Genomic DNA, 13,693 nt, shown 5'->3' on the forward strand with positions numbered 1-13,693 from the left:
CCTAACTTTAATCCTAACTTTTTAACTAATCAGATGTTGCCACCAAATGTTACAGTGATGTATTATTGTTAAAGAAATAATATAACGAGTATTAAGAAAAAATTACGGCTACACAAATAAAAGAATGTTGCCACCAAATGTTATTTCTCTGTATTATTTGAAAAAAAAATAATGTAGTTAAGATAAAAATAAAATGTATGACAATACAAATAAGAGGATGTTGTCATCAAATGTTAGCGCCATGTATTATTTTTAAAGACATAATACACCGACTATAAAAATTGTATGGTATCGTCAAACTCTTTCTCAGGAATTTTACAGGTATCCGACATGACACATTTTTCAATTTCCACGCGCCGTTTTATAGCGATTTGGCAAAGCGAAAAAGATTTAATTTTCTTTTAAATTTCATCTGTCTCTTACTGATTTAACAAACTAAGCTATTTAAAAGCAGTTCTTTATCCTTTTTATTAATTACTAGCTATACCCGTGAAACGACACTACATGGATTATCATAGAAGACAGTTAATATGATATAAGCTAAACAGCATTAACAGTGCTGGCGTGGATGTTAAAGGAACAAATTGGCAAGTTGGCTTGCATGGCCTGGTTATCTTAAGGAAATTTTCTCTTTGACAGCACCTATATTAGACGTCTAGCCGCGACAGCAGCTAGTTATTTGAAAAGTGAAATGGACAATAAAAGTGTTTCTATAACTTTCAATAGCTCTGTCTATTACCGATGTAAGCTTAACAATAGTACAATCAAAACAGACTGCTTTAGTCGCAAGAATGAGCTCACTCCTTTTACTGTGGTTTCGTTGCCTTTTGCTATAAAGACAGATCTCTTCGCCCAAACTTGCAAACAACAATTAGAATCACTGATAGGCTGATAAGCACCATCTCCAATTCGGTCAACTGCTCTGTCGGTAGAGGAATGTAAAGTAAACAATGTCTACTGATATCAAACTCCCGATTTAAACTCACTCGAGATAACATTCGTAACATTTTGCTTCGTTAGTACCTTCGCCGCGGTTGGTTACAGGTTTACTGGGCCGCTCTGATGGTACATCCGTTAGGGAAGCATGCTGCTGTACCGAAGGCCCCTGGTTCGAATCCCGGAGAAAGCATGGGTGTTTGTAAATGTATAGTGTCTTTGCGACTTGGGGGCATTCTAAATACATAACGAGCCGAAATTCCTCTCGTGAAGTTGGTGGTAGGAGAAGAGGAGTGAAAGGCCTTCCGACCCGTTCCCCTCCGGGGTGCTCTCGAACAAAATTGGGAGCGAAACTGAGCAAAGTCATACTCTCACCTGAAAGATGCTCAAGGCTCTTGCAAACGCAAACTTGCAGACCTTCTTGCCATGATGAATTTCGTGGGCTTGCTCTGATGTTACTGTCACAGTGAGATAAGTCACAACACACAGGTTTACGGTAGAGTCCTGTTTTACCCATGATGGAATTATAATAGTTGAAACTTTACTTTTGTAATCCTGCGCCTAAATTTGGTTAAAAAATTGTGAATTTTGATCTAACAATGTATTAAAAATGATTTAAATCAACAAATTTATTCTTAAATATAGCCGCTAGAATTGCACTTTGTTTTATTGGTTTATTTTTACTACGGCAAAGCATTCGAGGACTATCTTCCTAAAGGGACGGATCCCTTCGTGGAGGACTTTCTAAGGAGAACTAGCTCGTATACACGTTACACATGACGAAAACCCCTCCGAAAAAAACATGCAGTAAGCTCGTTCGCCGGCATTCAAATTCTGGACTGAACTACCAGTGTGAAGCGACTTTATCGCTCAGCAACTGGTAGAGCTTAAAGACATAAAATTTTTCTGCACATTAAAGCATATTGAATAATTTACCAACCGGAATTTATTAAATCAGAATTTATAAAATGCTATATTTTGTATTTACTGTTCCAGTTACGAAGTTGAAATCATTCCCATAAAATTCCGCTTTACTTCTGCATTTTGAGAAACTTTGTAATGGAAAGTGCATGTCTAGAATCAATTCTGGGGAATAAACCTTTATCTACAGTTTTTTTAACACGCTGTCAGAAAAAAGGGAAAAAAAGGTATTTAAAAAAAAATTGCCTATATTTGTTTCTCTTTAGTACTAAAACTGCGGTAAATAACCTTAAACAAAAGATGGGCACAGTGTTGAAGAGTAATAATGACACAATGGAAATTCTGTCCTTTTTTTCCTTCAACAATCTTCTTCAGTCATTCTTCGTTCTGTACATAACTGAATGTCATCGAATTAATCATATGATCTGGGGTTGCCTTGCGCTTTGACGTCAAACCTTTTCCCACCTTTTTTCTGTTAAGTAAACGGCAGTGACCATATTAAAGATCTTGCATGGAAATCACGTGAAAAGATAACGTAGAAAACAAAAGCTCTTTAACATGATTTGCCTTGCATATAGTAACTGAAGACACGGGATTTAGAAATGAAGGGAAGTTATTGAGCCCATTGTTATTTTGTTTGAATAAAACGGCAAGATATTTTCCATTTGACTTCAGCTTTTATGCAAACTGCCTTAATCTTATGGATATCATATTTTTATTCTTAGCAAAATTTCGGATTTATTCTTTTTTAACAAACTATATTTTAACCGACTAAATCTTAATCTTTTAGCAAAGTAAATCTTATGGTTTACTTTTACCGAAAGGATAACATAATATTTGATTAGTTTGTTACTGATTGATTAATAATGTAAATATTATATTAAATCTTATATAAAATAAATTATTGTATTTTCTCATAAAATTCTAAGACATGTCATTGAATGTAAGACATTAATTTTAGTACCACTAATGCATGGGTGTGAAGACATTCTTTCCTTTAAAAAACAATAAATGGAATAAACTTCTAAAGTGCATATAGTAAATATGCCTTATTAGAGCATACTACGTTTTACTAAGATAAGAATACCTGTTTATTAATAAGTATAATAACCAGAACTATTTTTTACATTAATGTCAGTGGTATTTGAAACGCCGAAATCTTTGCCTTACTTAACATAAGAGTTTCCCATTGATAGTCTTTCGACTTGATATCGAAACGATTCTTCTCAATAATCTTCATTATCCAATGATATATTATCTCCTGAGTCATTAGGTTTAGTAATGCAACAATTCAAAAGCGTTTTTTAAATAAATAAGAAGAGATCTTACCTAATAATAAGAAATGTTTTTTAAATAAATAAGAAGAGATCTAGATCTTACCTCGGGGTATTTTCAAACAGCTATGAAGCCCAAGGATTCAGAATGGTTTGAAAGGATGTTCCAAAACCTGCATTCGTAACAAAATCAGGCAGAAGACAGCGGCAACAAGAAAAGAGTCGTGCTTTGACAGCGTTCCTTAAAAAATCGAATTTCAAAACTATTTTTCAACAACGGGACAAAGAAAATATGCTATCTATTTCTCGAATAATGAATGTAATAATTACAATACTAAGACGTGTATTTTAGAGGCTTTTTACATGAAAAATAAGATAAACTTATAAGGTGTTTCTCCCGCCTTCTTGGTGTGCCTTCGTGGTGTAGTGGTCTGCACGCTAGGAGCATATTCCAGAGGTTCGCCGTTCGTTTCCCGGAGAAGGCGTTGTTAATTTTTCATCTTTCCTTCTTCAAAAATACATAATGTCTCTACAAACTTAAAATCAAAGAAATACACGGCTTAAAAAATTTATGGGTATTAAACATCAAATCTTGATTATGAACAACTAAATTTGATAGATCAAAATATCAACTCGAAATTAAGATGTAAGCGATAGTCTCTATGTTAGGAGATTTTTCTTCTTCATTAAAGCTTGCATCATTGTTCCAAAAATATTCCCGTAATTCAAATATTATATAAAGGGCATCCATTTTTAGAAAAATTCCATGTATATCACAATTAGAATATATTTTTTCTCCTATCTTGCTAAAAGCTTACAGAGATAATCACTTGAGAACAATAATGAGACAAGTAGAGCACTTTCTCAAGTGAACAGATATTGATAGGTGCTAAATTATCTATGAAAAATAATAAATTTATTAACAATTACCGAATAGATTTCAGAATATTTTAGCACTGCCAGTTATTATAGATAGAAAGAAAGAAGCTTTAAGAGTTGAAATAAAAAAAATATTAAACCGTTTAAACTTCTTCAAGAAAAATGCGAATTTCAGCGCCTCTATTTAGAGAACATAAATTAAAATAATCACGTAAATTTTTGGGATGAAATATATTTAGATTTTGTTTCATTAAAAAAGATTATATAAAATAAGCTTGAAAATTAAAGCGAAATTTTTAGCCCAAAAGGGACATAAGTCCAGAATGGGATATTAGTCATAAACCTGTATTTTGTTCAGAATCACTACAAACGGCGTATCACCTTTGAGGTGGTTGCCACCAAATATTATAGCCTTGTATTATATTTAAAAAAATGAATAATTCTGCATGAATTTATCCGTGTTTCTCGCATTGTGAAAAAACGACGGCACCTAGCGCTATCCAGTTTTCAATAACGTGATCTGCACCCGGACATGGGCAGCTGGAGGCCCGAATTTGAATTCGAAATTGTTTTATTATCAGTTTTATATTTGTAAAATGAATTTTTGGATTAACAAACACAAAGATTTCAGAGCGGGTAGTGACAGCACTGTACGGGATAAAATATTTTTATCTCAAATGCGCGAGAATGTGCATCGAAAATTCTAAGAGCATATGCTTGTTTTTAAATATTTTGTGTTTTTGCGATTGAATAGAATTTTATGTGGTGTAAGCGCTAAGAGTATGATATTTAATAAATAAAATAAACGCACAAAACGTTAAAAAGGAATCTGAAATGTTTCAGATTTCAAATGAAGTCCAAAGGGGCGTTTTTTTAACGTTTTATGCGTTACCTTTATTTATTAAATATCATGTTTGTACTTAAACCGTAAAATTCAATTCAATAGCCATGTCCCAAAATAATTTTAAAATGAGCCTATTTTTAGAATTTCCTATACACAGTTCCGCACGCTGGAGATAAAAAGGTCTTTTGTTTCCCGAAGAGTGTTGCCATTGCTCGCTTTTAAATCGTTGAGTTTGTTACTGAAAAATTCGTTAAAGTTTTACAAAATATGAAATCGATAATAAAATAAAGGCTAATCTTTGGAATATGGTAACAGGTAGTTTGGCGACATTTTGGTAAGGCGATAAAGGTTACTAGCTAGGACTTCAGTGTACATGGATAAAGTTAAGAGTGTGCGCAGTGCCATTTTTGTACAATTCTGGGATTTTTTTTAAGTGAAAATAGGTGGACGTGTACATGGATACCGTGTATGTGCAATTCTTAAAAACGCAGCAAGCAGTGGGCGATTCTGCCCTTTCTCCCAATTTCGCACCTAATCTTCGTCATGATTAAGCACTTTTGTTCCATAAAAGTTCTAGCATAAGCGTAATTTGGCTAGCAGATTGTTGGAAAAAAATTTTGAGAGAAAAAAAAAAAAGCCTTTACTTCGTGAAAACAAAATGGCGTCCAAAAAAAAAAAAAAAAAAAAAAAAAAAAAAAAAAAAAAAAAACTAGCAGGTTGCTGTAGCAGGATTGGTCGCCAAATTTTCGCCAGGTTACCATGATTCGAAGATTAACCATAATAAATTTCAAATTTTAAATTTGGGCTTCCACATGCCCATATTCGTAGAAGGATTACGTGATTAAAAATTTGATGGCTCTATGTACCGTTGTTTTATCACAATGCGAGAAATAGGCATACATTTATGCAGATTTTTCATTATTTAATTTCTTGAAATATAATGCAGGACTCTTACATTCGGTGGCAACAGTTTGAAAAGTGAAACGGACATTTATAGTGATTCAACGCAAAATCGCAAAACGAAAACAATAGTCCTTCAGGGACAAAGCCCCTTTGGAGTAATAATTATAAAAAGATAAAAAAACAATTTTGTAAAACCATCTTAGTAAGAAAACTGAACATTGATATGATGAACCTGCGAGCTCAACGAGCGCGTAACAAACATTAAGAAACCCTTTTGGGCTACCGTTGAAATCTGAAACCTTTCATATTTCTTTTTCTTGTGTGTTAATTACTATGTATTTTAGTAATATGAAATTATAGGTTCCAGAGCTGTACGGAACATTCCTACGAAGATATTTGTCTTGTATCTCAACACTGAATATATATTTTCATTTAACAATTCCCAATATAACATTGCGTAAACTTTCAGCTGCTTATAACGCCACTGCGTATGAAAACCTTAATCATAAATGCAAATCGTTTGATATTCAGGTAGGAATGGTTATGATCTGCTCTTTGATAAATTACATATCTTAGTGTAATCACGACAAATTATTGTCATTATTACTTTAGGCAAACCCACAACATGTTTCGTTTATCAGTCCGCAGACGATAAATGCATTGATTCTTCTTTTCTTTGTTCCAATTTTTTTTAGCGAACCGAATTGCAGTTAGAAGCGTCTGACGAAATCTTGTCTTCTAGTTCAATGTGAACTGAATTAGGTTTCGCAATAGAAGTAGTAATCATTATAGTAAAATTAAGTTCTTTAAGTGACATCTTTAATGGCCCAAAAGTACATTTCAGAATCCATTTGAGAAATAAGTTTTCTAAGAAGAGGAAATGAATGTCTAATTTAGAATATTAAGCGGCCTTGAAAGAAACGCAGCATATTTAATATTATGTTTTCCTTTGTGAAGTTACGTCATACCCTCAGGTCAATGCAGAAAGTTAAAAGGTGCGTTTTTATCAGCGCAATAATAAAGTTCTGATTAAACCCTTGTACCCAAGAAATTAAAAAATATTTTTATTACTGGTAACAGAGAACAGATGGCAATCGTTTACAGTCATAGTGAGTTTATTGTCGTATTACTTTTATTTCTTGTGAATATTCTAAGAATCTTTTGAGTGTTATATCACGTGGATTTTTCTAGATTACGGACTTCATCGGTAATGAAGAGTTTATGGTTATCAAATGCCCGACGTTTAAATTGTAAATAAATCAACCAGGCTAATCTCTAATTCTATTTGGTGCCTGTATGGATTTATAATTTTAATAATTGAGACAGCTGTTTAAGGTTGTTTATTGCATTATTAGAAAAGCACATTATCATTCTTCTCAATAAATGATCCAGTACAATCTCTAACTATTTTCTACCTGTATGGATTTAAAATTTCTATAATAGAGAGAGATGTGAATTGCTGTGAATTTTGCTTCATAGTCTGTGCCATATACAGCTGATTGTATTGTTGTTAATAAAGAATCTGAACTCTTAATACGCGACTCACGTTTCATGATAAGCACGCTAAAAATGTGTGCCATTTGACGTCATACCTTTACGAACCTACGACACAACTTTAGCTTCTTACGTCAAAAGATTCTTTAATAGCGCGAAATATTTTTACCTTTTTGAAGAGAGATTGAAGTTTATTTCCTTGAAAAAGCGTTTTTTGTTTTTTAATCCGATAACTAGCAAGTTTATGCAATAAAATGAAATTTTTATGCTCATTAAGTTTTGCTTACTCTTTGACCTTTAGGAGAAGAATTTAAATACCCTTGAACCATCTTCTTAGTGAACATTAACTTTTTGATTTCGAGAGTGAGGAATATAGCATTTATTATTTAAAAAAAAAAATTTCATAAGAGAAAGAAGTTTCTCGCTGAACATCGTATGTTACTAATCTGTTCTTGAACTCACTTCTGCTAATACTTTTTTGTCCTTTTAGCTTTATTATCAAGCATCGTTTTCTTCGCAATTACACCACATAAAATTCAAGAACAAAGTCATACGAAAACTAGACGCTCGAGCGCCTTAAAGAGTTATAAAAAAGAGAAAAAAAATATTAGTTAGCGTTATTTCATAAAAGTATTTTAATATTTCTAATTGGACATCTCATAACTTAAAATCATTTTTATTGAAATCAATCAGATACAAATTTTGTTTAAAAAAATGTTATTGAAATCTGCGCTTATTGCTTTTAAATCGCTTCGTTCGCTTCTCAGAAACAGAAAGATTAAATGCCTAAGGGGAGTGATTGTGTTAGATTTTTAAGTATATCGGCATACAGAAGAAAATTATGAAATTATTCTTTACATACAGAAGAAAATTATGAAATTTTCCACCAGTGAGCCCGTTCGCCGGAATTTGGACTGGCGTTGCACTCGATCACTAATAGACGCTGAAGTGTTGAGAAAGCTCTTTATATTTACCTCTTCCACAGATCTTTCTTTTATTGATAAAAAACTGAGATCATAGTGATATGGTTGTTAGACTTATAGGACTGTTACAAAAAAAAATGCTTTGCATACTTTTTTAAACAAAAATTGTCTTATAAAAATGCATAGAAATTTCACATAAATTCTTAGTTTTTTGAAACAGAAGACGTGGAGAGTGCAATACCCTTGCCGGGACTCGAACCTGGATCTTTCGAATACGCGCCGCGTGTGCTACCGTTACTCACGAATCACGAAATCATGCTGGAAGGTGATTTTAGCGCAACGAAACTTCAGGCCCAACGAAAAATCCGAGAGCGCGATAGAAGGTCCCGTGACTGTGAAATATGTATAATGTCCCAGTGACGTTTCAGCCTCTAAATTTATTTTAGGTACTGCTTAGATAAACCGCTAATCACACACTGGTAATTGATTACACCTAAAACATCAAACAAGATGTTTCTAAAGTTTAATTACAATTCGGTATTATTAATATCTTGAAACAGGAGCATGTTAATTTCTAATGATAATCAAAGCTAAAATATTCTACATCTTGAAAAGTGAAACACTGAAAGCGAAATATGAAAACTTTTTCTCCAGGATTTGGCTACCATTAAATCTGTATTAATAATGCAGTTCTCCAAACAACCATGATATTCGTCAAGACTGCTATTACAGTTTTTAATAAAATTAATTAATTATTTTACAAATTTTTAAAACTATGACTTCTATCGTAAAGACGATTAAGCCATATATAGGAAAAGGAATTTTTTGCATGGTATTAAAACAAAAGATGAGTCTTCTTTTCCGGCTGAAATATTTGTTCGTTATTTCACTTTAAGAGAAACCTTTGTTCGGTTCTCCTTGTTTCCCTCACAATTTATTCCGGAGTACCATAAAATACACGAATTTTATCTTATAGTAACCCTCCTCCTATAAGGTGTTTTTTCCCTCCTTCCAGCATGCCTTCGTGGTATAACGGTAGCGACGTCTATTCGAGAGGTCCAGGTTCAAGTCCCGAAGAGGGCACCGATCATTTTTCATGCACTCATGCTTCAAAAATCCTAATGATTTTACAGTGGCGTCCAAACTAAAAGATGGTGGACAACAATTTGTCACCACCAGGAGTTGGCGATTGGGACCTCTAATAGTCGCCCTTTAGAAAGAACAGCATATAAGATGTTTTCTCTCTCCTTCCTATATGCCTTCATGGTGTAACGGTAGCAAAGTCAGAGCGTATTCGTGAGATCCAAGTTCGAGTCCCGGAGCCGGCATTGTTCATTTTTCATATACTCTTGCTTCCCTCCCTGGGGTCGACGTAGAAAACTCTGCGAAGCTACTGGCTAGGCTCTGTACCTAGGCAGTCTTGGCCACGGGGGTATAAAATTTATGAACCTGGTGGTTCTGGAAGTCACGGAAAGGTCACTTATTGGCCGGCCCTGTGATCTGGCGAGTCCTAGAGCGGTCTCTAGTAGCTCGGAGGGTAGCGCCCTCGAGTGCGCTGGGTAATGTCCCACTGCGACGGGCAGCCCGAGCGATTGGCAGGTAGCAATTCTGACGACCATTGTCGACCTAGGCGATGCGCCCTCCTCTCCAAGGTGCGAAGGCGGAGGTTGAACCTCTGTGCTTGGTTCTAAGGGGCGAAGGAACTTGTAGTGCGGTTCAGTATCGCGAAGCAAGGAAGCCCTTATCTTACTTACTTAATCTTGCTTTGAAAAGTCCTAATGACTCTACACTCCAACATCACAACACCTGCAGAATGCGGGGGGGGGAGGAAGTATGAAATATCGATTTTTGCTTACCTCTAGAAAACCTGAACTGGAAAAGCCCAAAATGCGACATCATGGTTTTTTTATTCAAGTTTTTTTTTTACGAATCTTTTGGTTACGAAACAAAATTTGTTATAAATTACTTGTCAACGGATGGGAAATTTTATCTAGTAATGAAAGAATTTGTTAAAATATTAATAACTGTACTTATGCATTTGTTTCTTAAGTTTCAAGTAAACAGATTCAAAAAGCATTAACATGATTTAAAATTTAGTCTCCATTTTATCTGAATTCCAGTCACATCGGAAAATCAATGCTCTAATGCACCTGAAATGAATCTTAGCATATTACGAAATCAGAAATCTTAGAACAATTATTTAAGAAATTTTTACATTCTTCGTGAAGTGCTCTGCATTGTTCTTCTCCACTGGATCGAAAATTAATACAAGCTGTTAAAATGGTACAATTATGATAGAACGAAATAAGTGTTGTCACTTAACAAACAAGGTATTATACGAAACAAAATTCAAACGTAAAATAATCAGTTTCATATGAAATTTTATACAAAAAATAAGTCCAAAATATAAAAATAACTCTGTAAAATTTAGGGCACTATACTATGCCCAACAGCGTTTCCAATGCAAAAATGCCATAATAGCCGAGCTTCTAAAGTAAAAAATTGCTCAACTCGTAAATCACTTCATCCTAGCTAGCGAACCATTCTCATCAGAAATAGTTCCAAGTAGCCTGAGGGGACGGAACGGAAAACCTCGTACGACTAATTTTTTTTTTTTTTTTTCAATGTTTCTAACAGACACATGTAATGGCACATCAGTGCAATTTCGAGACTAGGCTAAAGAGTAAGAATATACGTATAAGGTATTTCTCCCGCCTTCTTAAAATGTCTTCGTGGTGTAGTGGTCCGCACGCTTGACGCGTATTCGAGAGGTCCGCGGTTCGACTCTCGGCGAGGGCATTGCTCATTTTTCATCTCTCCTGCTTTCAAAAAATACCTAATGTCTCTACATACGTATCATTTATGAGGATGTTTCAAAAAGTATCAACAAACTGAAAAATTTGGCGTAGACATTTCGCAGACAAATACAAATTACGTGTCATTTTTTTACAAAAATCACAGTCCTTTTTAATATTCTCCTCACACCATAGCGCTAGTTTCTAAATTCCGTCAGAGAGAAGTCATTTTATCTGGTCCTGCAGCAAGGAATGCACTGCTTCTTTGCCTTCACTCCAAAATCGTCCCTCTATCCACGTATATTCCATGGGTCCCAGACTCAGAGCAATTGGAAAGAACAAAGTTTGAGTTGTAGAGGAAAGACTGTAGGGTTTCAAACGTACACGGCAGCTGGAACTGGTGCCACAGTTTAAAAACTGCATGTTAAGAACTTACTGTTTTCTCTTTAAGGCTCAAATCTTCTTCCTCGCCTATTTTGACCCTGTTATAATACGTAGAAAGGAGAATGATTTTGAAGTCAAAGAAAAAACGCATTTCTACTTGCAGATTTCCTACTACATATTTGAAGAATATCTGGTTAATCTTCGAATTATGGAAACTTGGCGATTTTTTGGCGAAAATTTGGCGACCAACCCTGCTACAGCAAACTGCTAGTTTTTTTTTTTTTTTTTTTTTTTTTTTTTGGATGCCATTTTGTTTTCACGAAGTAAAAGCATGCTTTGCCCCCCCCCTCAATATTTTTTTTTTTTTTTTTCAACAATCTGCTAGTCGAATTACGGTTATGCTAGAACTTTTATGGAACAAAAGTGCTTAATCATGACGAAGATTAGGTGCGAAATTGGGAGAAAGTGCAGAATCGCCCACTGCTTGCCGCGTTTTTAAGAATTGCACACACACGGTATCCATATCCACGTCGACCTGTTTTCACTTAAAAAAACATCCCAGAATTGCACAAAAATGGCATTGCGCACACTCTTGACTTTAACCATGTACACTGCTAAAGTCCTAGCTAGTAACCTTTATCGCCTTACCAAAATGTCGCCAAACTACCTGTAACCATATTCCAAAGTTTAGCCGAGTATCTTTCTAAGCATTTATCGCTCAATTTGCGAAAAAACATTTTTTAATATTTGAAATAAAAAATTAAGACTAACTGAATTGAAAAAAAAAAAAGCAATCTTAGACCCTGAATGTAAAGTATTTCTCTAAACATTTACCATTTTCAATCAAATCTACCGTAATTTTTTTTTTTTTTTTTTTTTTTTTTTTTAAAGGGAAAAGAAAGAAAGAAAGAAAAACCTGAAAGATTTCAGATTTTAACGGTCTCCTGAAAGAGTTTCTTACGGTTTTTCACTCTCTCGCTGAGCTCACAGTCTGCTGCTACATTCACTTCTGCTAACCTGTTCTTGATTTGTCTTTTTAACTTTAACGCATCATTTTCGTTCGCTTTGTACAATTCAACAGCAGAATCATAAAAAAATTTAAAAGCAGCACAGAAGCATACGCTTAGAATTCCCGATGAAACGTTAAGTATTCAATAAATTCTGTCCTTTCTCAGTTCATCGTATCAATGTTCCGTTTCCTTTCTAAGATGATTTCAAAAAATGTTTTCTTGCGTTTTTATTGTTAACATATTGTGTTATTGGTAACATTTAAAATTAAATTCAACAGCAAAATCACAAAATGTTTAAAAACAGCATATCTTTAGAATTCCCGATAGACAGTTACACGCGCTGGAGATAAAAATGTTTCATTCCGTACAGTGTCGCCACCTGCTTGCTTTAAAATCTTAAAGTTTGTTTAATCAAAAATTCGTTAACGTTTTACATAAATTCAAACTTCCAGGTGTCCATGGTCGAGTGGAGACCTACATTATTCTATACTGGATGGCTCTAGGTACCGCTGTTTATCCCTAATGCGAGAAACACGCATAAATTGATGCAGATTATTCATTATTTAATTTTTTAAATATAATACAGAGCGATAAGATTTGGTGGCAACGATCCGAAAAATGATACACCGTTTATTGTGATTCAACGGAAACTTTTGGCTTAAATTTAAAGGAAATTATTTTCAGTTCATAGCATTTAATTTACCTACTAACTAAGTTAACTTACTAAGTTGTCTAACTAAACTTACTAAGTTGTCTACGCTTCTACGGCAATCGAACATACCTTTGCTATATTTCTATTATTTATGCTCATTCTTTGCTTTTTTTTCTGCAGTGCTGGATTCTTCTGGTCGCTTCCCAGAAGGCTTCTTGTCGGGAACTGTGACTTCGTTAGGAAATTATGAGGAATGCGTCAAGCTCAAGGTGAATGAAACCAAGTTTAAGATGCAAGGCCAGTATTGCACTCTTAATTTAATACCTCCTGTTCCTGCCTGGAAGCCATTTACCTCGGTTCATCTAACGGTTCCGGAATTATTCAATATTTCTGCCCCTGATACGGTAAGTTTGAAAATTTGAAAGCACGCATTTATGTTTAATAATAACGAATCACAAAATACATAACATTTTCTATATACTATATATGTTAATGTAACAGTATTTTCATCAAACAGAAGTACTAAAACTTACATGACGAAAATTAATGGTGGGATTTTCTGCTATTATCAATAGCGTGGTGTATTTAGAAATACTAGAGCATCTTTTGCTGCCTTAAATTGAACTATAGAAGAATCGCATCTTTCTGAACTATGAAACACCAAAATAACTTATAATG

General features: G+C 34.3%; 1 protein-coding gene across 1 annotated transcript in view; it reads left to right on the plus strand.

Moving 5' to 3' along the window:
- Positions 1-13,693, plus strand: part of LOC118204548 (nose resistant to fluoxetine protein 6-like) — a 131,334-nt gene that overhangs the window by 57,867 nt on the left and 59,774 nt on the right. Inside the window, exon 2 of the mRNA XM_085825860.1 lies at positions 13,196-13,419. Coding sequence (XP_085681986.1) covers positions 13,196-13,419 — 224 coding nt within the window. The remainder of the gene's footprint in view (positions 1-13,195; positions 13,420-13,693) is intronic.

Source organism: Stegodyphus dumicola, chromosome 10 (assembly GCF_044657685.1).
Source record: "Stegodyphus dumicola isolate Sdum_Otavi_A_Nest chromosome 10, ASM4465768v1".
Classification (NCBI taxonomy): Eukaryota; Metazoa; Arthropoda; class Arachnida; order Araneae; family Eresidae; genus Stegodyphus; species Stegodyphus dumicola.